The sequence below is a fragment of the Dromiciops gliroides genome, chromosome 3 (assembly GCF_019393635.1).
Source record: "Dromiciops gliroides isolate mDroGli1 chromosome 3, mDroGli1.pri, whole genome shotgun sequence".
Taxonomy (NCBI): Eukaryota; Metazoa; Chordata; class Mammalia; order Microbiotheria; family Microbiotheriidae; genus Dromiciops; species Dromiciops gliroides.
Genome location: NC_057863.1, coordinates 485,179,697 through 485,206,892, shown reverse-complemented (window position 1 = coordinate 485,206,892; position 27,196 = coordinate 485,179,697). Strand labels below are relative to the sequence as shown.

At 35.4% G+C, this 27,196-nt stretch overlaps 1 protein-coding gene across 1 annotated transcript in view; it reads left to right on the top strand.

Annotated features, from left to right (window-relative positions):
* Positions 1 to 27,196, top strand: part of TNFRSF19 (TNF receptor superfamily member 19) — a 95,628-nt gene that overhangs the window by 25,983 nt on the left and 42,449 nt on the right. Inside the window, exons 4-5 of the mRNA XM_043998307.1 lie at positions 14,959 to 15,137; positions 18,658 to 18,743. Coding sequence (XP_043854242.1) covers positions 14,959 to 15,137; positions 18,658 to 18,743 — 265 coding nt within the window. The remainder of the gene's footprint in view (positions 1 to 14,958; positions 15,138 to 18,657; positions 18,744 to 27,196) is intronic.

The window sequence follows — 27,196 nt, the reverse complement described above, 5'->3', positions numbered from 1 at the left end:
GGGACAATATATACCAACAAAGAATTTTGGTTCTCTATTTTCCTGGATGCATTTTAAGAAAGGTGGAGCCTAGTTTCCCTTTTCATTGACACTTTGGGAGACTGACTGCTTGTTGGGGAGCTTTTAAGTCATTGATGTATCTTCTTGAGCTGTAGAAAGCATCAAAGTCTTCTTGTTCAAAAAGGCACAAACAATAGAGTTTTCCTTTTGTTTAAAGTTACTAAGTCTGCCTGCTCCAAAGAGAAGTGCTCTCTACCCACAGGCTAGACATTGTTCAAAGACTGGTTTTGTCATTCATAGATTTTTGATCAATGATCTACAAACAGCTGGAAACAAAGAATTATGCATTGAACTAGTAGTTTCATGGGAGGCAGATTCTTTGGAATTGGTGTGTTAAATAAGTAGAGTGATTTAAACATCCTGTGTTTTACATTTGGTTTTGAATTATCTGTTCTTTGAACTCTGTGTGAAATCTAGTTGCATTTCAACAGATAATTTTCAACTTCTATTGTTAAACATTTGTGTTCAGATATACATTTTGCTCTTGTATGTAAAGTGGCTTATATGTAAAATATAGACATACATAGGTTGAAGAGTAAATTTAATCTGGAAGTTGCCTTGTTTTTATCAGATAGGGAGGGAAGACTTGAGAATCTTATTACTTAAGCTCTTACTCAGGAAAACATTCTCTCCTTCTAAATTCCTATTATTAAGATGGGAATCAGATTTTCATAAATTCTGCCTAAAAAATACAGAAGTATTTTGTAAGTACAAAAATGTATTTAAAATACACAAAATATTTGGGAGTCATTCTACCAAATCACACCTAATAACTGTATAATTTCAATTACAAAATGCTTCTAAAAGTAATAAAGAACAACTTCTTATCTATGTCCAGTGCTTATCACTGGGCTATGATGAATAACAATGACAATATAACCAGTTTATTTACAAACTTAGTGCTATGCCCATCAAACTTACCTAAGGAGTACTTTGTAGAACTAGATAAAATAATAACAAAGCTCATTTAGAGTAACAAAAGATCTAGAATACCAAGGAAAATAATGAAAACAGGCAGAAATGGAGGGGGAATAGCACTTCCAGACCAACAAACCTCCACCTCAATTATCAATCCCATTTGGTAATGGTTAAAAAAATAAAAACATAAATCATTACAACAGGATAGACAAAGAAGAATCAGAAATAATTGAACTCTATAACCTAGTGTTCAACCCCACCCCCAAAAATAAATTATCTAGAACACCCTATTTTATAAGAACTGCTGGGAAAACTGGAAACTACTTTGGCAGAAATTAGGTTTAAACCAAAATGTTATACCATATTACACAATAAATTCAAAATGTATGCATGGCCTAAATTTTAAAAATTAAATCACAAAAAACATTAAAAGTATACTCTGTACCTTTTGATTAATTCCTACTTATCCTATGTATAACTTATTTGTACACAGCGGTTTTCATGTTGTCTCCTCCATTAGATTGTGAGCTCCTCAAGAGCAGAGATTATCTTTTGTCCTTCTTTGTACCTGTAGTGCTTAGCACAGTGCCTGGCATATAGTAGGCACATAATAAGTGCTTATTGACTGATTAACAGAAGTTAAATTTTTAACTAAATGGGGAATATAGGAAATTATCAAAAAATGAAATAGTTGGGGCAGCTAGGTGGCACACTGGATAAAGCACCAGCCCTGGATTTAGGAGGACCTGAGTTCAAATCCTGCCTCAGACATTTGGCACTTACTAGCTATGTGACCCTGGGCAAGTCACTTAACCCTCATTGCCCCACCCAAAAAAAAAAAGAAAGAAAGAAGTACAACGAAATTTTGAAATCCCAGTGTGTTTTTATTAGATCAAAGTTGTTTTATTGAGTAAAATAATCACATTTGAAAAATTGTAATTCTGTATTTTATTTAAATCCCATACTTATCCATGCTAAATGTTTCCCTTTATTTAAAATTAAAGCTTATTTTTAGGGTAGAAATTGCAAAAGGGGAAATCATTATGGATCTTGGGACTTTTGTAATGTCATATTTCTAGATAACAATTCTACTTCAATGCTTCATTATGGCAAAGAAGGGATCCTGGGTTCAAGCCCTAACTGGCCTACCATGCTGGCTGGAGAAGCTTTGAGTCTGATGCAGGTCACAGACTGTATCTACTTTCCAAAGACCAGCATAAGTAGGTACAGAGAGGCTTTTAAACATAGGCTGAGCTCTAGGTGATGAGTGTTTCAACCATATCAGCCCATGAAACAGAAAAAAAAAAAGAGAGAGAGAGATGTACAATATTTACTAACATTTTCTGTTTGGAAGAAGCAAGATAAATTGGATGAAGAAGGTTTGTTTTTCCATATTTTGTCACAACAGTAATAAGTTTAAAGATTCAAGTCTTGGGTTTCATGGGAATGTATAAATATGTTCCATATTATCATGTGTTCCTTAGGATACAATGCTATACTTCATAGAGAAATTTCTTTTTAAAGAGTCTCTATGGGTTTTGTCATCAATGTTAGACTTCATGGGCTTTATTGTTGGTATTAAACGATAAAAATGTATGTGTCGAGGTTAAAGGCCAAAGCTGAAGTAATTCATGAATCCATAAATTATTTTTATTTCATGCTTGCTCTTCAAAGGGTAATTATTTAACTTTCTATCTTGGTTTCTGTTCTTAATAAATTAAGATGGTGAGTGAGCCTTACTTCCTAGTGTTAAATGAAAAACTTGTGAAATTCAAAGATGCTTGAGAAAATGCAAAATACATCTGTATTTACTAGTTGGCTAAAATCAAGGTAAAAGATTTTCCTTAACCACTCTAAGAAAGAAAAATCTCAACTATAATTAATGTTTTTTTTTCATTTTTCTTCTTTGTTCCTCATATTAGGGGTTTAACCACTACATATGACTTTCCTATGAAAGCAAAGTATAAGTATTTTTATGTAGGTGAAAACATTTAAAAGGATAAGTCCTCTTACTAAAAAATAAGTCTTATTTGCTTAGCAGTTTTATAACATCTGCACATCTTTTAAATTTATGATTAAAAAATGACTCCATGGATAATATTCTAAAGGAGATTTTTACTTAGAAAACTAAATATGTAGTTATAAGAGAGGTCTTCTTGTTTCCCTTTTATGAAGTACAAATAGAGAGAACTCTTTTAACTTTTCGATTGAAGCTTAAGATTATGGTTAGGCTAAGTGTTTTGAATCTAAAAAGTACAGTAAACAGCAGCATCTTTAAGTAATTTATGGGAAAGTGGAAGTACTGGATCCAATTACTGAGGTCCCCACAACTAAAGCTACTTTGACATGAAAAAGACAGCACATTTCAGACAACGTGGAAAGCTTACAGAATAAGCTATTTTCTTTGCCTCATTTTCTTGTCCTAAACCACGTTTCTCTATCTATAGTAACATCTTTTCTGCTTACAATGACTTATACTCTGATTATTTTTAATTCAAAGTTTATGCGTATAACTTAAAGATAGGTCATAAACATATTGCAGGTGAGAGCTAGGTATACTTAAAATTTTCCATCTGTGGTTTTATTACTCCTAATTATTATTTTCTTTGGAAGTTTTTCAAGTCTTTATTTTCTTTCAAGGTGTCTAGGATTAAACTCTTACTCTTGGGTCTCTGCCTGTAAGGTTCTCAGTAGCAAGGGGTTTTTTTTTGTTTGTGTGTTGTTGTTTTTTTAATGCTACTAGTACACCATCCTTCTCCGGAGGAAGTGGGAGCTTTGGCATCCCACTACCCTTCATGGTCAGTGGTTTTTCCCATACCTCTTCTCATTTCCTTTCAATTACTAGGTAGTAAGAAGCCTCAGCAGCAGTTCCTGATTCCAAAATGACTTTTTTTGCTTACTTAAATCATTAATCTTTAGCATTTCTAATACATTTTTTAAAATTATTAAAAAAGCACTTTAAGGAATGTATATTCTGCCTTGCATAGTTGTATGAGTTCAAAAGGTGTCTTTTATCACTTAGCAAACCTTGAAGTTCTCCCAAAATTGGTCGGAGGTCTTTTTGTTTTGCTGAATGGTGATTTCTTGGAGAAACATGTTAAGCCCTGCAATAGCTTCTTCCTTTAGCATTTTGCTTTGGGCAAATTATTTCCTCCCTCTTTTGGAATTTTCTAGTTTTCTCTTATTTTCTTTAGTATCTCTCACTATAGTCCCTACCTCTTAAAATGCCCCCCAAAGACTCGGGGTTTCTAACCTTTTCTGTGTCTTCAACCCCCTTGGCAGTCTGGTGAAGCTTTTGGACCCCTTCTCAGAATAATTTTTTTTTTAATACATAAAATAAGAATACATAGGATTACAAAGAAAACCATTATGTTGATACTCAGATTAGAAAACACAACCACCACCAAGCTTAATTATCTCAGGTTTAAAATCCTTGCTGTATCCCTAGATTAGGCATTTGATGATCACAAGCTGGAGGAAATCCAAAATTTTACAACCACTGTATGCCTTTGCACTCTTCCTAATTCTACTATTTGGTGATGTGATTTCAATGGAACTGCTTCTGGTTCTGATAATGCATCTTGCTTGAAGACCTTTTCTCAAGAAACTGTCTCAATGACAATTCAGAATCAGTAATTGACAAGAAATGGAACTTCCAAATCACAATAATTACACAATTAAATATCCTAATATTTAAAGACCATGTTACCATAATTCACTTAAACAACACTTGAAGGTTTACAAAGCACTTTCTTCACAGTAACAATTTTAGATAGGCAGTGCCAGCATTATGCCCATTTTATAGAGGGTAGAACTGAGACTTAGATAAGGGAAGAGGTTTGTCTAGAGTTATCCAGCTAGTTAGTGTCAGAGATGCGATTAGAGCCCAGTTTTTCTCACTCCAGGTTCTATCTTCTTTGCCTTTCTTTGTATCCTCCGAGTTTAGCACAGGGTCTAGAATACAGTCAGTGATTAATAAGTACTTGTTGACTGACAGACTAAGCTCCCTCTTGTAGAGACCAGTTTTTTGTTTTTGTTTTTGTTTTTGGCGTGGGGCAATGAGGGTTAAGTGACTTGTCCAGCATCACACAGCTAGTGTCAAGTGTCTGAGGCCAGATTTGAACTCAGGTCTTCCTGAATCCAGGGCCAGTGCTCTATCCACTGCTCCACCTTGCTGCCCCTGAGATCAGTTTTTTCTAAGAAGCTAGTTCACTGCAATCTTTCTGGTTTCTAGATTCAAAAGACTTGATGGTGCGTTTTAAAAATTATAACAAGGCTACACCATAAAAAAAACCAAAAAGGTAATTTGCCATTGTTACCAGAAAAATATATTACAGAATTTTGGCCCAGTGAGGTCCAACTTAATGCATTCCTTATAAAACCTATGTTTCTCCCACCTATTTGTAGTGTGAGTTGTTTTTCCAGTAGTGTTTGACTCTTTATCATCCTACTTGGGTCTTTCTTGGCAAGGATACTGGACCTGTTTGCCATTTCCTTCTCCAGCTCATTTTACAGATGAAGATACTGAGGCAAACAGGGGTAAGTGATTTACTCTGGGTCCCATGACTAGTAAGTTTCTGAGACCAGATTTGAACCCAGGAAAAGGAGTCTTCCTGACTCCAGGCCCAGTGCTCTATTCATTATGCAACCTAGCTGCCCTATAGTTTATTATAATTTGTAGAACCAATAATTAGGAATTTTTTTCTTTTTTGGTAAAAGTAGATCTGATGATTCTGTTTATCTGAAGATCAAGAACATGAAAAGATGTATAAATTGTTCCATAAACAACACGTATATTTTGTACAACTTTCTCCACAAATGAGTTGGAGAGATTTGAGGAAGCTATTGGGCTTCCATTCAATTCAAGAAAATAAACAAAACTTTGGGATTTGTGGGAGAGTATGATATTGTTTTCTTAAAGTAACCACATTAGACTTTTAGTTTTCACTGTCTAGAATTTGCCCAGCCATGACTGTGCCTCTTCAGCAAGTATTCCATTTTAAGTCTTAAGTGCCAACACTGTGCTTTTAACATGAGCATCTCCCAGCCATAAATCAGGAAACTAGTTTTTGCATGAACCACTAGAAACAGTTGGGCTTTGAATCTTTGGCACCGTTTTCAAAGTAAGCTTTTCTAACCAATTATTGGGATGACTTTTGTTAATGTGAAAAATTAACTCTCATAAACAACAACATTCCTTCTCCCACATAGGTGGGTGTCTATCTCCATGTTTTTTCAGTTTCCTTCTTCACTTGGAGGTAGCTTTAGTTCATGTGAAGAGATGCAGGGAAAATGTTAATGTAGTTTGTAGGCATAAAAGCTATTTATTCCCACCATTTAATTAAAGTGTTGCTCATTTTACTTAGGCTTAATTATACTTGATGAAGCTGAATGATGTTTGGCAAATACTAACAAGCTCCAGCTTTTAATTTTTCTAAAAACAACAATAGCAACAATAAAAAAAAAAACCCAACTCCAGAATCTTACAAACTGGAAGCTTGAGAAAACTCCTTGGGCTGTTTTATTAAAGGAAGGAAGAGGGCCAATTTCTAAATACCACTGACATGAATCTAATTTATAATTTTCATTTTGATACTCTAAAATCTATCCACAAAAATTCTTACTAGTTCCAAATGTGAAATTGATCACTTAACTTTGGAATTTCATGAACAAACTTTATTTCAGGACATGCATAAATAAAGACCATTTTAGACCACTCACTGGTCTCAAAATTATAGGACAGGCCACAGACTATTTATACTTTGTGAGGTTCTTTCAGGTAGTCCTCAGCCTTATCTACAGTGAAAGATGGAAGGTACATCTCTCGATGCTTGTTCCGTTGAATTTGGAATCATAGGACCTGAGTTCAACTACTGACTTTTGCTACCTGTCTGTCCTTGAGCAAATTACTTACCCTCTCTGTGCCTCATTTTCCTCATCCAAGATAAGAATGTTTGAATAGATGTGATTTGAGGAGGGAGAAAAGACAAAAAGGTGATTATGGCTGGTTTATGAGTGATTTTACTGTGGGAGGCTCACCATCTGGGGCTTACAAGGGGTGGGTGGGGTTATGGGGTTGAGAATATAATGAGGCAGTTGGGTCCCACCAGCTCTTGAATCTATGTCAAGGTCAGATAGAAACTGCTCATAGACATAGTAAGTTAGTCAACAAGCATTTAATAAGCACATACTACATGACAGGAATGCTGATAAGTGATATAGATACAAAGAAAGGTAAAAACACTGGTTTTGTCTTCATTTAGCTCACATTCTAATGGGGTAGACAACATGTAAATAACTATGTTTATTATAAATAGATAGATAGATAGATAGATAGATAGATAGATAGATAGATAGATAGATAGATAGATAGATAGATAGATAGATAATGTTGAATAATTTCAGTCATATCCAACTCTTTGTGACCCAGTTAGTGTTTTCTTGACAAAGATATTGGAGTGGTTTGCCATTCCCTTCTCCAGCTCATTTTACAGATGAGGAAATTGAGGCAAACAGGGATAAGTGACTTGCCCAAGGTCCCACAGGTAGGAAGTATCTGAGGCCAGATTTGAACCGGTCTCCCTGAATCCAGGGCTGGCACTTTATCCACTATGCTATCTAACTGTGATAGATAGATAGATAGACAGACATATAGAAACACACACATAGCACACAATTTCAGAAAAGAAAGATGGGAAAGACCTCTTGTCAAAGGCAAAATTTGAGCTGAGTCTTGAAGGAAGCTAAGAAGGATGGGAAGGAGAAAATGTATATATAGAAAACCTGACTGAATAGGATGACTAAGAACCTGCATCTCCAACCCTGCATCACGTTCTGTCGTCCATCTCTGTCAGTATAAAATTATTTTACAGAAAAGCCAACAGTGGGCTGGCATAAGAGCACTTTTACCAAGAATTATTGAGCTCATTCCATGAGCCCAGCTTCACAGAAACAGTCCAGAAAATCACTCTTCAGAACAATTGATGTGTCACTAAGAAAACCTACTGTTTTTCTCATTCAAAACAACAGTCAACAGTGAAAGACAAATAGATGATTTGGTATCATGTAATCAGAGTTTCATACCAGGCATTTTTAGGTTGTACTCTGCTTAAAAAGTTTTACTACCTTTGGAAGTCTAACATCAACATGGTGACCTGAAGTCCAAAAGGGAGAGGTCATTTAAGGAGATCATGACATTTTGAAAGAAACCATTTCCAAGAATTGCACTTACTTATCTGCTAATTTTATATGGAAAAATTATGGATATGCTATTTAGAATGAGCCCCTCTGGTCTAAAGGGTAGAACACACTGCACTCTTTTTTTTTCTTTTGGTACTCTATTTTTTAAATACTGCTTTCCTACGTATTTCCCTTCTGCTCTTGTGATTCACATCTCCTAGCTATTTTTTACTCTACTGTGAAGAATTTTAAAGCACCTTTAACCAACAGTTTTACTTAATTTAATGAGACTATATCAAAGAAGACATTGGAGTGTTTTAAATTTTTATATTGTAAGCAATTTAATATTTATATGCTGTTTACTTTATTAGAGACATCTAAAGTAATTACAGTGACTCTGATGTTTATGATGCATCAGAAATGTGACAGATCAAGTCTGTAAGTTTTAAATGCTTTGATAAGTTTTCTTTGTTGTGCCCCAAACAATCATATCCTACACACTATAATTTGCTTCTTTGGATAATTGGAAACAACTTCTCTGAAATCCTCGTCTTTTCAAGATTTATGGGATTGGGTTGAACAGGCACTTGCATAGAGTTCCCAGAATTTTATGATCTGCCAGCTGGATGATGTTTTTTAAAGTGGTAGCGGTGTGGTGGTGGTGGTACTTTAAATTACAATGGACTTCCAGTGTCATCTTCTTGAAAGTTTTTTTAAAATACTCCCTAAAAATTAGTGGGTACAAACATCCCTTGTCCTAGCCTCTGAAAAATAAATCCACTAAAAGGCAACAGAAAGGCAAACTAAGCTTTTTGAAATGTTAAGATAATATCCAGATAAGTCAAGGCCAATGTGAGACATTCATGTCTCAGAAATCTAGAAATCATTCAATTTAAAAAAAAACAATTCGACTAGTTTAAAACTGGCCAAAGTTACAAACATTATTTCTCCATTGTTTAATTAGCAAAAGTAATTAGGTAAAAATTCTAGATTTTTGTTTTGAGGAGAATCCCTTCTACCCTCATTCAAAAGCTATTTACTGTCAATATGAACTTTACCTTCAAATGGAAGTTTCAGAACCGATTCCCAGGGAAAGCATATTGACTGTCTTGCTATCACACAAAACACCAGAGCTCTAGTCTCTGTGCCTTTGTGATAGCCATCCTCCATGCCTTTGGAAAGCATCTCTGTCTCTTTAGAATCCCTTGTTTCTTTCAAACGTCTGATAGAATGTAAGCTCCTTGAGGGCAGAAACTGTTTCATTTTTATATTTCAACATTCCCAACACATTCTCAGCAATACAATGATCCAAGACAATCCCAAAGGACTAATGATAGAACATACTGTCCGCCTCCAGAGAAAAGAACTGATATTGTTTGAACATGGACTGAAGCCTGCTATTTTTCACTTTCTTCCATTTTTTTCTTTTATTTGAGTCTTCTTATACAAAATAACTAATATGGAAATGTTTTACATAATTGCACATGTGTAACTTTTATCTGATTGTTTACTGCCCCAGGGAGGAGGAAGGAGAGAGAATTTGGAACTCAAAACTTTAAACAAAAATATTAAAAAAATATATATATCCCCAGCACCTAGTACAGTGCTGGGCACATAGCAGATGTTTAATAAGTACTTGTTGAATTAAGCTGAAGGGAGCTCATTGAGTATATTCAAGCATAGACTGGAAACATGGGTATTGTAACAATTGAAGTGATGCCACCTGCTGGAGAGTTACTGTAGGAAAGCTCCGCCATGAAGAGAAGGCATCTGAGGGCAAGCCATATGGTTTGCAAGGTCAGTTCCTTGGTGTCAGGAAGTGACATTTGCTTGTGGGTACTATCGATCAAAGCTACCAGCCAATTAGCTTGGAGCTGGGTGTGCATGTGGATGGGATGTTCCCAGTTCGACAGGAGGCTTGTGGGATGAAGAAGGGACAAGGGTGGCTCTCTCACTCTCTTTTGCAAGGACCTCAGTGGGGAGAGGAGCTGAAGACATTGGCTCCCTGAGATAGACAGCTGAATCTAGGCCTCTTTCTCTCTTCACCAAATTCTTATTCTCCTTAATAAATGCTTAAAAGTCTAAACTCTTGCTAAAGCTTATAATTTATTGGCAACCACTCATTAGATTTTAGACAGAATAGCTAGGATTTTAGCCCCTTACAGAATATAATTTCCTAATATATATATAGCAGATTAGAAGCATCAGCTTAGAAGGGAATGAAGAACTGTTACTGAAGAGCATAGGAAAGCAGCAAGATAAGAATCCTGGCAGGCTGATGGGGAAGGTAGACAAAGTATAAAAAACAGACATGAGAACACACACACACAAAAAATGGAGTAATGAACCATTTGGTGTAGTGGTGAATAGGCAAAGGAGGGAGATGTGAAAAATCTAAGGAAAAGGAAGCATTCAGCTGTTGCTTGTCTCATAAGATTATCATCCTGGTTCCCATAAAAATTAGATTGAAATAATCTTCCTATAATGAAATTAAGTCCAAGATATGCATCATGTCCAAATGTGCTCCATTTTGGCATTCTATATATACTCTTTTTGTTGTTCTTTTTTTTACTGGAACTGTGATTTTATTTAGTACAGGAAGCTCCCAGTGAGGAAACTCCCTTGACCATTGCCTGTTGACACTTGCTCCAAAATTTGTTGCTTAGGGCACAGAAAGGGTAATTACCTTACTCAGGTTATGCCATGCATTCTGAACCCTTTTATCCAATGCCTGGGGCTCCACTGTCCTGACTGGTACATTACCTCAGTCATCCACTAGTTCAATACCTGGTTCTGGCCACCACTTATTTCCTTGCTCCAATCCCCACTCCACTCCCTATGCTTTCTTCTTCAGAAGCATGATCAACTATGCCATTGTCAAGAAGTATTTCCAAGCAGTTACTATGTGCCAAATATTCTGCTAAGCAATTAGAATACAGAGAAAGATATGATCCCTGCCCTCAAAAAGCTCATATTCTAACAGGGAGACTGACATGGAAATAACTAAGAACATACAGAGAGTAATCAGAAAATCTTCTGAGAGGAAGGCACTAGAAGCCACAGGGACTAGAATAGGCTTCCCTCATAGCTGAGGGAAAGGTGGATTAGAGTAGGGAGAGACCCAATCTGTTATTTTAATTGAATGATGAAGTCTGAAGCCAGATTGCAGATGACTAAGGGGAAAGTGAAAGAAGAATATACCTACTCTAGATGGCTTTCTCCTATAAAAGGGGGTGTCAACCTATTCTTCTGTGACTCTGTTTTACCATCTTTGTAACTCAGTGGTTCTCAAATTATTGTCCCAGGGCGTCCCTAAGACCCTTTCAGGAGGTGTGCAGGTAAAAACTATTTTCCTAATAATATTAATATATTATTTCCATACTAAAACTACCCCTTTCCAACTATGTATTGAGGTGACGCTGTATTTTCTTCATATACTTTAAACAATATATAATATATAATAACAATGTATAATAATATAGATTATATATTGTTATGTTATATGTGATAATATATTATAACAAAATATTGTATATTAAAAGAATATAAAACAATAGATCACAATAGATTACATGCAGAAACGGACGAGAATCCAGCTGTCTTATAATAAGCTAGACATTAAAGATGATCACAACAATTGCTCAGAGAAATGCAAATGAAAAAAACTCTAGGTATCACCCTCACACCTATCAGAGTGGCAAATATAACAAAAAAGGAAAATATTAGATGTTTGAGGAGATATAGGAAAACTGGGATACTAATCCACTGTTTGTGGAGTTGTGAAAAGATCAAATCATTCTGGAACAATTTGGAACTATGCCCAAAGGGCTATAAAACTGTGCATACATTTTGATCCAGCAGTGCCACTGCTATGTTTATATCCCAAAAACATCTCCAAAAAAAAGAAAAATACCTATTTGTACAAAAATATTTATAGCAGCTCTTTTTGTGGGGGCTAAGAATGGGAAATCAAAAGAATTCCCATCAATTGGGGAATGGCTAAACAAGCTGTGGTATATGATGGTGATAGAATATTATTGTGCTATAAAATATGACAGGATGATTTCAGAAAGGCCTGGAAAGACATATGTTTTACTATCCCTTATTATTTCTTTTTTCACTGTTTACCTTTTTACGCTTCTCTTGAGTCTTGTATTTAAAAGTTAAATTTTTTTATTTAGCTCAGGTCTTTTCATCAAGAATACCTGAAAATCCTCTCTTTCATTGAATTATCATTTTTTCCCTGAAAGATTATACACAGTTTTTCTGGGTAGGGGATTCTTGGTTGTAATTCCAATTTCTTTGCCCTCTGGAATATCATATTCCAAGCCCTCTGATCCTTTAATGTAGAAGCTATTAAATCTTGTGTTATCCTGTATGTGGCTCCATAATACTTGAATTATTTCTTTCTAGCTGCTTACAGTATTTTCTCCTTGACCTGAGAGCTCTGGAATTTGGTTATAATGTTCCTGGGAGTTTTTATTTTGGTATCTCTTTTAGGAGGTATTCAGTGGATTCTTTCAATTTCTATTTTACCTTCTAGATCTAGAAGATCAGGGCAATTTTCCCTGAAAATTTCTTGGAAAATGACATCTAGGCAATTTTTTTTCATCATTTCAGGTAGTCCAACAATTTTCAAATGATCTCTCCTGGATCTATTTTCCATTTCAGTTGTTTTTCCAATGAGATATTTCATGTTTCCTAATACTTTTTCTTTCTTTTGTCTTTGCCTTATTGTTTCTTGATTTCTCATAAAGTCATTAGTTTCCATTTGCTCAATCCTAATTTTTAAGGAGTTATTTTCTTCAGAGAGCTTTTGTACCTCCTTTTCCATATGGACAATTTGGATTTTCAAAGTATTCTTTTTCTCATTGGTTTTTTTGTACCTCTTTTGACATTTGGCCCAGTCTGTTTTTTAAAGTGTTATTTTCTTCAGTATATTTTTGTGTCTCCTTTACCAAGATGTTGACTTTTTTTCATGATTTCCTTGCATCACTCCAGAAAGACTTATATGAACTGATGTATAGTGAAGGGAGTAGAACCAGAAGAATGTTGTGTGCAGTGACAACAATATTGTTTGATGAAGAACTATTGAATGACAGCTATTTTTAGCAATATAATGATCCAAAATGATCCCAAAGGACTAATGATAAAGCATACTATCCACCTCCAAAGAAAGAATTGATATTGATTAAACACAGACTGAAGCATACTATTTTTCAATTTCTTTCATTTTTTCTTTTATGCAAGTTTTCTTATACAAAATGACTAATATGGTAATGTTTTACATAATTGCACATGTATAAGCTATAGCTGATTGCTTACTGCCTCAGGGAGGGAGAAGGGGAGAGAGGGAAAGAGGGATTGAATTTGGAATTCAAAACTGTAAATAAAAATGTTTAATATTATTTTTAAAATAGGATGACAAAAATAAAATTTTCAAATGCTACTCTTCTCACTAAACTTTTTTGTTTTAAAAATGATTATTTTCATAAGAATCTTATTTATGTTAATGTAATGAGCTTATTACTGTTTTTAAATGAAATTAATAAATATTTTTAAATGTCAGTTTTAATTTCTTTTATGGTTAATATTGGTAGATATAACCCACAAAAGCAAAAGTTCTTTGGGGTCCTTAATATAAAGGAATCCTGGGATGAAAAAATTTGAGAACTACTGCTCCAACTTGCCAAATGAAATGATCATTTCCTGGCCACCACTGCTATCTGTATGGTGTCTCCCCTGTAAGAATGTCACTCTCTTGAGAACAGGGACCATCTTTGCCTTTGTATTGATATTTCCAGGGTTTAGCACAGGGCTTGACATGTAGTAAGCACTTAATGGATGCTTTAAAATTAATTCATTTTAGGTAATAACTTGATTTAGAATATTTAAGATAATATCAAATTCCATAAAGTTAGTGAAAAGATAAATATGTGACATAGAATCATAGAATTTTCAAACTCTACCCCACCCCCTTTATTTTTGCAGATAAAGAATCTAAGGCCTTAAGAATTTAACTGAAAGTCCTGTCACTCCTTAGATTGACCACATATCTATAGACACATTCTCAGAATGGTCCAGCTTGCAACCCTTGGACCTCTTAAGATTATAATATGTAGCACAAGTAAAACACTTTTCTTGGCATCCAAATCAGAAGTTTTAAGAAGCTATTCACAATATATTTTCATCATAGGTTGCATAGTTGGGGTAATTTTAAGAAGTATGTGAATACCTTATTAAATAAAATTTGAGCTTATTAAGTTGCTAAATATCATTAGGTAATAAAAATATGTGACCCTTTCAGTCATTACCTGTATATTTGGTTATTTTCATAACCATGCAAATTTCATGTGAAATTTTACATCATTATCTTTCTTCATGTAAGATATGAACCCTAATATCAAAGTACTTTTTTATGCCTCTACCAGTGAATTACTGAATAGTCCATTCGTTTTAGAATCTGAACATTCACATGACTGGTTTAATTAGAAAACAAGAAAGCTCAATAATTCTACCATAAGCTAGTAATAATGTACCAGTGGGAGTCCTTGCAGCCCTTTATTATTCAAATACTCAGTGGTTTCTTGAATAAAGTGGATGCCTAAGTATACTTCTAGAAGTAAGAGAGATTATTAGCAGTGGAAGACACATTTGAACTTGCTGAAAGAACTGCTTTTGTATCTAGGAAGGCCTACCCTCAGTAATTATTATACTAGGTCTTCATTTTATCCCAGCAGTCCCTCCTCATTCACGATTGCAATGTCTGAATAGCTTTCTATTGCTTGTTAATCCCCACAGGAATGTGGCTTTGGTTATGGGGAGGATGCACAGTGCATGACATGCAGGCCGCACAGATTCAAGGAGGACTGGGGCTTTCAGAAATGCAAACCCTGTCTGGATTGTGCATTAGTAAACCGATTTCAGAAAGCTAACTGTTCTGTCACCAATGATGCTGTTTGTGGGGACTGTTTACCAGGGTAAGTTAAATATTCCTGTTTTTTCATCATTCTAAAAAATTCTTTCTTCCTTTTAAAAAAATCTCAATTTTATATTTACCAATATTAATTCTTAAATATTATATTGTCAAATTCATACACTAATATTGACTCTTAAATTATGCATTATGTTCATTAGTAAATTAATATGCAACTCGAATTATTTACTATATTAATTAAGTTTATATTAATATTTGCTCAGGTTATTTAACATTATATTAATTATTAAATCAATATGCTGATATGAACTCAAACTATTTGTCATCTTTTTGTGTCATTAAAATATTGTATAAACAATGCTAGATTGGGAATCAGAGGATCTGTGACCTTGGGCAAGTTACTTTACCTCTCTGGGTCTCAGTTCCTTCATCTATAAAATGAGGACATTGAATTTGGTGACTGAGATCCTTTCCACCTCTAAACATGACCCTGTGAATTAGATTATAGGTTCCTTGAATGGAGGGTCCATGTCTTATATTTCTTTGAGGCCCCAACAGTGCTTTGCATATATGAGGTACTCAATAAGTACTTGTTGATTTGATTTGTTGAGTTTGTCGTTTCAGTGCTTTGTCATTTATTCCCTTTGCATTTTAATAGCTAAATTATTGTACTTTGTGCTCCATGTCCAGAATATTCTTGCTCCTCAATTTAACCTTATGAAGTCCTTAGCTTCCTCAAAAGCACTACTCAGGTGCCACCTCCTGGGGGAGGCCCTTCCTCATCCTACGAGGTGGTTGTTCTAGTCCCATTTGTAAATTACTTTGTATTTACTTCCTTGGCTACATGTTGTATTCTACCACACATGCCCCCTTTGCCCTATCAATAAACTCCTTCTGAGGGCATGATCTGTTTCCTTTTTGTCTTAGTGTTCTCAATACCCAAGAATAGTGCCTTGCATATGTAGGCACTTAATCAACTTAATTTGAACTTAACTGTGTGGAGTTCAATTTGAAGGCAAGGTCCAAAGCTTCATGACCTGAATTTGTTTGTATTTATCCCAATGTTTCCATTTTTACTAAAATCAAAAGCTCAGAAATTGGAAGTTATTACATAGCTCACATGACTTGAAAGTGAATGAATTCAGTCTGACTTATAAACTCATGAAATATTAGAGATGGAGTGAATTTAATCTAACCTGTTCATTTTATACATAAGAAACTGAGGCCAGAGGAGTAAAAATGACCAAAATGATAGATTGTAACAGAGATAGGTCCACAATTCATATCTCCTAAACTCCTAGCCCCATGTTCTTTCTGATGTACCTGGAGAATTCTACAATTACAACATCGATTTCAAACTAATTCTTTGTTAACATAGAATTAGAATTGGAAGCTATCTCAGAAGTCATGTGGTTCATTATGTACCTGAATAGAAATGCATACTCAACATGTTTCTAAAAAGTGGTCATCCAGACCTTACTTAAAGACCTCTAGTGAAGGAGAACCACCACATCTTGAGGCAATTCATTCACTTTGACAGTCTGTATTTGTTAGCTTTTTGGTAATTTTCCTACCTGTACCCTCCTCACATTTATCCTAGTTCTACTCTCTGGAGATACACAGAACAAGTTTAATCCAAATTCTGTGTTATATCCTTTCAGATATTTGAAGATGGCCATCATGGCCTCTCTGTGTCCCACATTTCCTAGATTAAATACCTCTGGTTCTCTCCCTATTTTGACATTTTTTTTCAATTAAGCATTTATTTTCTCGTCCTCTCACCTCCTATCCAATTGGAAAAAAGGAAGGAGAAAAAAAAAACCTTTGTAAAAATGCATAATAAAAAACCAAATTTCCATATTGGCCTTATCTAAAATCATGTCTTGTTCTAAATATTTCAACCATCACCTCTGTTATTACGTATCTTTATCATTAGTCTTCTGGAATCATGGTTGATCATTGCATTAATCAGAGTTCTTCAATCTTTCAAAGTCATTTGTTTTTGCAAGGTGGTGACTATATAAATTATTATCCTGGTTCTGCTGACTTTACTCTTTATGAGTTCATACAAGTCTTCCTAGGTTTCTCCAAAACCTTCCCCTTCGTCATTTTTATGATACTGTAGTATTCCATTACCTTCATATGCCATAATTAGTTCAGTCATTCACCAGTTGATAGGGACTCCCTTTCTTTCCAGTTTTGTTCCTCATGTTATATGAATTCTAGATCATTTCCCATTTGGACATTTGGGAATCTTCATTCCTCAATGCACATTCTCTCCAACTAGTTATTCCTTTCTATTATCTATATTGTTATTTAGATATTCATTGAAGGGTTATGGAAAAATACAACCTTCTTAAAAAGTGACTTAAATTAAGGATGAGCTCCTTATGACTATGGCCATGAGTGTCTCTTTCAAAATGTAGACGTAGGATCTTTACCATTTTAAAAATCAAGGTAGAATTTAGTGCAGATGTGTAATATGAAACCCTAGGTGGAGAATATGGTGGCTCAGACTGAAGGGAAGAAGAAGCTTTTCAGATGAGAAGGGTGAATAACTGGGAGGTATTTTTTGGAAATTATGGAACAAATGTGATAGATAGGCTGAGGAAAAGTAGAGGGAAGGGGACAGAACTCAAATGAATAGTCTGAGAAAAAAAAAGGACAATGAAGATAGCCAGAATTCTCTAGCTAATTCTTCTCCCTGCTTAAACCATAGGGTTTTGCTTCTGTGAAGGGTTTATCTGTAGTTTCATGGTTTGATTACATGAATATTTTTTAATATTATGTCCTTTTCAAACTAGCATTAATGCATGAGGCAGGTGGTAATTATATAGTGGCTTTTATCCAAAGCTTTTTCAGTTTTTTAAAAAAGCATTTTCACTTTCCCACATCTCTGAAGCAAGTGATAGGTCTTAATCCTGTTTTTAGACAGTAAAATTGAGGCATAGGAAGTAAATTTCATGGTAGCACCCCCCTGCCTTCCCCCAAAAAACCAGAAGCAGGAGTGAAACACTGGTCTGATTTTCATAGTGAAAACTGACAAGCCTCAGTTTAGATAAGCTATTTACCTAGCTTAGGCCCACATGTAACTTTAACCTTTATTTAAATAGGCATATTTTTGGTACATTGTCCAAATTCATCAGGTAGTACTTCTGACTTCATTGTAGTTGATGTTATGGACAATGGCACCTGAATTCTAAATATTACAAGAGTTTCCTTCCTAATGGGTTTGGTGTGGATTACAGCAGCTTGGCAAGGAGCCATTAGCTTCTTTGTTTTTCTTCCTTTTCTGTTTGGGATTGGTTCAGAATGTGTGAAGTCTACCTAAGCATGTTCAGTAAGCCCATTAAAAATCCCACAGTGTGGTCAGAACTGTGTTTTCTTGATGGTTCAATACTTGAGGTATAATCATGTTTTAAGGTTTAAGTTAGTTTTTATTTGGACTAGTAAGAGAAGTAATTGTAATAGAAGCATCTGATATTTTCTAGCAGAAATCTGTTGTTACATCCATTAGCTTAGGAGAAAGAGACAATAACAATTAATTCTCTTTCCTTTTCTAGATTTTACAGGAAGACAAAGCTCGTTGGCTTTCAAGACATGGAGTGTGTACCTTGTGGAGATCCACCACCCCCATATGAGCCTCACTGTGAGTGAATTTGCTTAAGACAGGGCCAGAGTTCTCCTTGACCTTTTTGCTTGCTTCATTAGTTGAGAAATGAAGTAAATTTTTCTCACTGTGAAGCTTAGTGGGGGGCATGAACTTTTATCAAACTCCCTACCAGGATATTAATGCTCATTTGTTGATGTTTTAGGGAACAAAACTTCTGGATTCATAAGAATCTTTTTTTTTCTTTTGGTGAGGCAATTGGGGTTAAGTGATTTGCCCAGGGTCACACAGCTAGTAAGTGTCAAGGGTCTGAGGCCGGATTTGAACTCAGGTCCTCCTGACTCCAGAGCCGGTGCTCTATCCACTGTGCCACCTAGCTGCCCCCAATTCATAAGAATCTTAAAGAAAATTATTGCTATTTTACTATTATGTTTCATTCAAGAGAGGTAGTATGGTATAATAGATAGTGTAGTAGGCTTGGAGTTAGGAAGACCTGGGTTAGATTCTTCCTCTAATACTTTATGTGTGATCCTGGACAAGTCACTTAATCTCTGTGCACTTTAAACAACTTCCTAGAACTTTATTAAATTATAGATGGATTGTGATCTGCATTGTTGAAATGAGACCCTGCACTTGGAAGAGTTTCTATACTGAGAGTTCTCCACACTGACAAAATCACAATTACTTCCAGATATTTGTATTTTGTTCATACTTCATATTTTGTTTTATGCTTACCACCAGTCAACTCTCATTTGTTGAACTAATGACATTTTCTAACAGAATAAGGGTTATTTTAATGGAGCTTCTTAGAAAAGTTTTTAGCCCTTAAAGAAAACACAGTGGTGAATAGGACAGGGAGAGGGCCACCAAACAGGCATACCAATGTGCTTGAAGTATGCATTCCATGATAGCTCTTAGATGTGGTGCCAGAATTTGAAGAGAGCAAAAGATGCTCCATTGTTGGCAGTCAGGAAGGCCACTAAGAACCAGAGAAGAATTCTAATCATTGGCCCTGATCAAAGGCAAGAATTCAAGAGAAAGGTTTTATTCCACTCATCTATGGCTAGTTCACTTTCAGATAGTAATACAACAATTAGATAATATGTCTATCTATTCTAAGGTTCTGTATTAGTGTACCCTTTTATAATAATTTTTCAAAAGAAAACTTACATTTATCAGCCCTTACAATGCTTCCTAACACTTTCCTTTCAATTACCACATGAGTAAGCAGTAAGTGCATCATGTCCATTTTGCAGATGGGAAAACTGAGTCAACATCATAAAAGTAGGAAATATCAGAGCTGAGATATGATCCCAGATCTTCTTGATTACTAGTACTGTTGATTACCATTGCTCTCCTCACTCTATTGTAATCCCTCTCTTTTATGTCTTAGGACCTCTTTCCTGATCTTTATAAAAATGAATTATTCACCAAAAAGCAATGTAACAGGGGCAGCTAGGTGGCTGATAGAGCACCGGCCCTGGATTCAGGAGGACCTGAGTTCAAATCCAGCCTCAGACATTTGACACTTACTAGCTGTGTGACCTTGGCCAAGTCACTTAACCCCAATTGCCTCACACACACACAAAAAATGCAATGTAATATTTAATAGATGAGGCCAGATGCCAGTTTTCATTTTTTAGGGGGCATTTTACAAAATGTAGCCTTTTAATTATTTCGGATTATCTTGTACAAAGAAAAAAGCGACATCTTGTGCACTCTTGTTTATTATGATGAAAAAGCTAACCAAAAGAGAACAGTTTCTGACTTTCATAGTTCTTCATATTTACCCCACTTTTTATAAAATATAGTCTCATACCCAAGGAAAATCAGGCCACCTAATTTTCTCTGGGTATAAGACTATATTTTGTATCAGGTGTGTTTTAGATAGATAGATAGATATAGATATATAAAATTTTATATATTATATAATTATATATAAATTATATAATATATTAAATTATATATATCATTTTTCCTTCATGTTCACAAGTTTAAGAATGTCAGAGCTAGAAGGATTCTTAGAACCCATCTAGTACTGCCTATTAACCCATCTAGTATTGCCCTATTCATAATACAATGAGGGAAACTAGGGTCCAAAGTGTAAGGAGCTAAAATTCTAGCTAGTCTGTCTAAAATATCTAATGAATGGTCACCAATAAATTATAAGCTTTAGCAAGAGTTAGACTTTTAAACATTTAGCAGAATAAGAGGAGAATAAGGAGAATAAGAATTTGGTGAAGAGAGAGAGAAAGGCCTAGATTCAGCTGTCTATCTCGGGGAGCTACAGTTCTCCTGCTCCGCTCTCCACAAGAGTCCTGGCAAAAGAGAGTGAGAGAACAAGCCTCTCCCCGTCTTCCTCCCACAATCAAACATCACTTCCTGACACCAAAGAAAAGCCACATGGCTTGCCCTCAGACACCTTCTCCTCATGACGGAGATTTCCTACAGTAAGTCTCCAGCAGGTGGCATCATTCCAACCATTACAAAAGGTCATGTAGCTATTAAGTGTCATGCCTAGAACTTCTGATTCTAAAACTCATGCTTATTCTAGAGTTTTGTATTTGATAGGGATTTCGAATAGTCTCTATGTAAATGGCATCAAAGTACCTCTTTACAATGCATAATTCATAAGAGAACAGAATGTGTTGGAGAGCAATATCACATCTCCCAAATTTTCTATTAGAGACCAAATTGACTCTGATCTAATACATAATGAAATTTAAGATATGACCCCTATGAGAAAGTTCATTAGTGGAAAGAGAAGGAAAGAAAGGGAATATAATCTATGCCTGCTATCTGTGGCTATTATTTATTTGGTATATAGAAAACATCATCTAGGTTGCAGCTGGAAAAGAGTTGATTTTTTTACCAATAATTTATTTTATTTTATTTTATTGCAGGGCAATGAGGGTTAAGTGACTTGCCCAAGGTCATATAGCTAGTAAGTGTCAAGTGTCTGGCTGGATTCGAACTCAGGTCCTCCTGAATTGAGGGCCGGTGCTTTATCCACTGCACCACCTAGCTGCCCCCAGAAATTTAATTTAAATGCAATGTTCTCTGGTCAAGAAGCCCCAAGCTAGGGAAATTCCTGCTGTCAGAATTCTAGCTAAGCATGAATGAATATCAGAAGTTCAAAGATATTTGTGGTCTATCTCTATATTGATATTATAATATGTTATATATGATATGATATATATAATGCATAATACCCATATTCTATGGGTATTATTTTTTGTATATATATCTTACACAAACCACATACATGTGGATATGCGTATACAGATACAGCCTTTGAAAAATTGAAATGTTGCTGTGTATGCTGGTGCATACCTGTAATCCCTGCTCCTTGAGTTACAGTAGGGCTAAAGCCAATTGGTTGTCTGCATTAAGTCTGACACTAATATGTTGAGCCCTTGGAAGCAAAAGGCTCACAGGGTGTCAAAAAGAGGGGTGAGTCAGTCCAGGTTGAAAGAGAGAGAGAGAGAGAGAGAGAGAGAGAGTGGACTATGGGGGAAGAGAAAGAGAAAGGGATGGAGGAAGGGGGAGAGAAAAAGAGGAGAGGATAAGAGACAAGAAGAGAGGAGGGGAGGGGACAGAAAAGAAAAGAACAGAAGAAAAGAAAGGAAAGGAAGAGTCCAAGAAGACCTTGACCTGAAAATTACATGTCCCTTTGTAAAGGGGAATCATAGTTGTATGTAGTATCCCAAATGCTGACTGATGTCTTTTATAAAAGCACCTATGAGGAAAACACAGATCCCTGTACAGCACAAGTCAAGGTTCGTCCCAAAAGGCTTTCTCAGGTTGATAACACTGAAAATTAAAATGAAGGGAGTTCGCAATGGTTCCTGAATGACTCATACGTAGAGCTCTTTTTCTTTCTTTCTTTCTTTCTTTCTTTCTTTCTTTCTTTCTTTCTTTCTTTCTTTCTTTCTTTCTTTCTTTCTTTCTTTTCTTTTCTTTTTTTTTTTTTGGTTGGTGCAATGAGGGTTAAGTGACTTGCCCAGGGTCAGACAGCTAGTGTCAAGTGACTGAGGCCAGATTTGAACTCAGGTTCTCCTGAATCCAGGGCCAGTGCTTTATCTACTGCGCCACCTAGCTGACCCCCATACGTAGAGCTCTTTACATAAGAAAAGAATAATTGAGACAATTTACTTAGTTATTGACCTTTCAAAGAAAATGTTCACCTAAACTAAGGTTATAGGTTTAACAGATTTCATGGTCCTTGGGAAGCAGTAGAAAAACATGCCATCTTGAGTTTAATCTGAGGAATATTTCCAGAACTAAACCAAGGATGATCTCTGCCAATAAAATGTAAAGAGCTTTTGGGGAAAATCATATGGCATAGCTTGAATGATAATTTTTTTTTACTTTATGGTTTGATGTTCACCTACTTACAGTGACCTCTTTGGTTTTTTCCCCTCCTGCTGGCTCTTGATGATCATATTATTGTCATGTCCACAGAGCTTAGACCTGACTTTGAATCCTGTCTATGCCACTTACTACTGGTGTGGCCTTAGGTATGCCACTTAATCTCTCTGTGCCTCAGTTTCCTCATCTGTAAAGTAGAGATAATACTGATTATGCCAACTTCAGAGAGTTGTTGGGAAGATCAAAAAAGAATGCATTTTGAGGCATTTTTCTAACCTTAAAGAGCTAAATAAAATCAACTATTATTATGAATGTATAGATCTCGGTTGCATAGTTTTCCTTTACATTTTAATAATTGTGCTAAATGAGAGGCATGACCAGAACTTGAACTCAGGTCTTCTGATTCTAAGACCAAGGCTTATTTTAGAGTTTGGTATTTGATATAGATTTTGAATTGTCTTTTTGTGAATGGAATCAAAGTGCCTCTTTAAGATGCATCATTCACAAAAGAATAGAACATGTGGGAGAGTAATATCACGTCTTCCAAATTTCCTGATCGTTTATTGATTCATGAAAAGTACTGTTGATTCAGGACAGGTATTTTTTGTTAAAACAAAAAGTTTTCCAGCTTCTTGGTTTGTCTTTCATAATCTATCTCAACTACAGTCACATGAATGGCAGATATGTATACATAAGGGCTGCCTATATTAATGGGAAGTTGCTTTTGAAATTAACTTATGTAAATCAGATATTTACGTGTTGAATTTTATGATAGGAATTGGAGAAAGGTTTATTTGGATGAAAGTTTTAACCGCAACATATTATAGAATCATATAAAACAATATAAAATCTTTATAAATCAAATATTTGAATGAAAAGGATGGTTTTCTGATTAAATTATAACAGTAAAAATGTGAATATCAAATAGTTTTTTTCATACTTAGTCTAAGATTTAAAGAAAAATAAGGTGACAACTTTACTGAATAAAACATACTAGAGTGGAAACTTCATGGGGGGCAGGAAACCATGTCTTATGTATCTTTTTTTCTCTTCAATTATTTATCTTTTAACTCTTGACAGTTTATAGTGTCGAGTACAATGCTTTGGATATAGTGAACACCTTAATAAATGGTGAATGAATGAGGAAATGAAAATTTCCTTTAATTTTTATTCCCATTAATTCTCCAGTGGAATAACAAGTAGCTTTCTCTAGTTGCTTAGTTCATATACTGTAGGACTTGGTGGAATCCAATGACAGAAATAAACAGAATGTATGAGTGGAAGTGACAAGCATATACAAAACAAAATAAAAAAACAGCAGAGATGCTAAAGGAAGTCCATGTATTTTACAAACCACAATGGTATATCAAACAGGAGAAGAAAACAGTGAGGAAAGGCAGAAAATCCAGTAAAGTTAACTTTCATAGAACTCAAATAAACCAATTCAATTCACTAAATTAAGTATTTCATTAAGTATTTACTGTGGAGTAAATTTCAATATTTCAGTTTTGCCTATGTCAGAGGTGTGTACCCATATTCCCTGTAGTGTTTATTTCAATGCTGTTAAGTCCTCTTTATTCAGTGAAACTTTTTTTTCCCAAGTATGGTACTCATAGGGAATCACCAAAATGTAAGGATAACCATTCAAGTCTTTTAACATCGGCGTTACACATGGAATGATTCTCTATTATTGCCATTCAGATATGCTATTTGTAATATTTCTATGCTGTGGATATAGGCTGGCAACTGGCAGCTGTTTTTTCTTCAGGGAGACCTCATTTTGGGGTCTCATCTAGTTTTTCCAGCCAGACAATTTGTAGATTTAAAGCTCAAAGGGACCTTAGAGGCCATGGTATCCAAATGCCACATCTTACATGTGGGGATATTGAGACCCAAAGAGGTATAGTTAACTTACCAATAATCACACAGGAAGTAAGTTTAATGGGGCAGCTAGGTGGTACAGGAGATAGAGTGCCAGCCATGGAGTCAAGAAGACTCTTATTCCTGAGTTCAAATCTGGCCTCAGACACTTACTAGTTATGCAACCTTGGGCAAATCACTCAACTCTTTTGCCTCTTTTCCTCATCTGTAAAATGAGCTGGAGATGGAAATCACAAACCATTCCAGTGTCTTAAGAAAACTCCAAATGGGCTCATGAAGAGTCGGATACGACTGAAAAACGAAAAACAGTAAGTCTAAAGAATAATTTGGACCTAGATTTTCCTGGCTTCAAGTCCAGCACTCTACTCCATAGATTAAAAACTATATAGGCGGGGGGCAGCTAGGTGGCGCAGTGGATAAAGCACTGGCCCTGAATTCAGGAGTACCTGAGTTCAAATCCGACCTCAGACACTTGACACTTACTAGCTGTGTGACCCTGGGCAAGTCACTTAGCCAAAAAAACCCAAAACCAAAACAAAACAAAAAAACTATATAGGCTACTTCAGTCTCACTATGAGACCATAGAGGGTGTCTGACTGTTTAGCTCCTTTGATTAGCCTGGTGAAATGATGAAGCTAAGGTGGTAGATGCGATTCCTACTTAGACTTGTCATTTTCTCTTTTCAATTGCCTTAGGCATTTGTCTCAGTACAAATCCTAGGAAAAACAGTCCAAAGCCCATTTCTTGTGAACAGTAGTCTGTAGTATTATTATAACATGTTCATGAAGGGTTTCACTTTTATCTAATGGGAATTTTGGGTGGATAGGGAGTGGGAGAGGAACATTAGAGGATAGAGCAGTCTGAACCTGTGAATTCCATTCAGAATAGGAAATTCCCAGAGTGGAAAGCACCTTTACTGATGTAGATGAGCTGTCAGCTTCTAGTCTTAGAGGATTACCTGGGGGAAATGAGAGGTTAAGTGACTTGCTGTCAGATATTTAATATGTGTCAGTTACAGGATTAGAATCCAGATCTTCTAAGACTGTTCTTTCATGCATTCTTCCAGGTGGCCTCTCTTTAATGAATATTAACTATTATAAAAAGAAAGAGTATTAAGAAGGAAAAGAAAGAACAAGTATCTGTAAACCTAAATGTCGGTATGATGTGTATAGTCATTAAGATGGGTTTGATTTCTAAAAAATCTCTATTTGCTCTGGGTTTTTTTGCTGAAGTTTTTATATCATTTTTTCTAGGCACATGTACAGACTGTGGTGAAACAAAATAGGCTCTGAAAAAATTCAAAACTGTCTCTCACAGTCAGATCTTATTTAAGTGTGTTTAATTTAGATGTTTACTTTCCTCTTGGGGCTTTTGTAAAACAAGTCATGTGATCTTAAGATAAGAAATAAGATAAAGCATATGTGTGGGAGGTAGAAGAGATGCTAGCTTTTAAACAAATACTTCAGAAAACAGTTAACAGTTCTTTGCATCAGGGAATGAATAACCTTAGTTTGAGACTGTAATAATCTTGGGGAGGGGGGAGTTGACTGTACTATTCTTCATTTCAATTAAGGAACAAAAGCAATCAATTAAAAAGCAAGCATTTTTTTTTAATTAAAAGAGAGGCATATGTTAAGGTAAGACCAACAATATTGCTAGTCTCTGGAAAGGGGGAAATGAATTATTTAAGATAGTTTGCCTTAGTAACGTTTAATAATAACTCACAATAATGTTGCAAATTATGGTTCCCCAAAATGTGCATATGTTAAATAAGAAAAATAGTAACTGACATGCATGCAATTAACATTAATAATAACTGACTGCCTTAAGGTTTCTGTGAGAATCAGAGCTCTGCCCTGAGGAACTTCACATGGACTGCTAGGAAAGGAGGGTCCTTCTTTTCATTCAGGACTTTGGCTTGGTGGGAGACAGAGAAAAGGCGGACAGAGAAAAAGAGAGGAAAGTAGATAGACTTTTCTGGCGTTACGGAATCCCATGTGTTGTCTTTACTCTTTAATAAATTCTTTAAAGCCTAAACTCTTGCTGAATTGATCAGTAAATCTTAGCTAGTTTCTCTTCCATACTGAGGTCAGGTCAGGCAACCACACATTAGATTTTAAACATCACAGCTAGAATTTTAGGCTTCACAGTTTCCTATAAGATAAGTGAAAGGGATACAATATGGGATAAATGAAATAGACACTAAGGGATAAGTGAAAGAGTTTCAGTGGGCAGCAAAG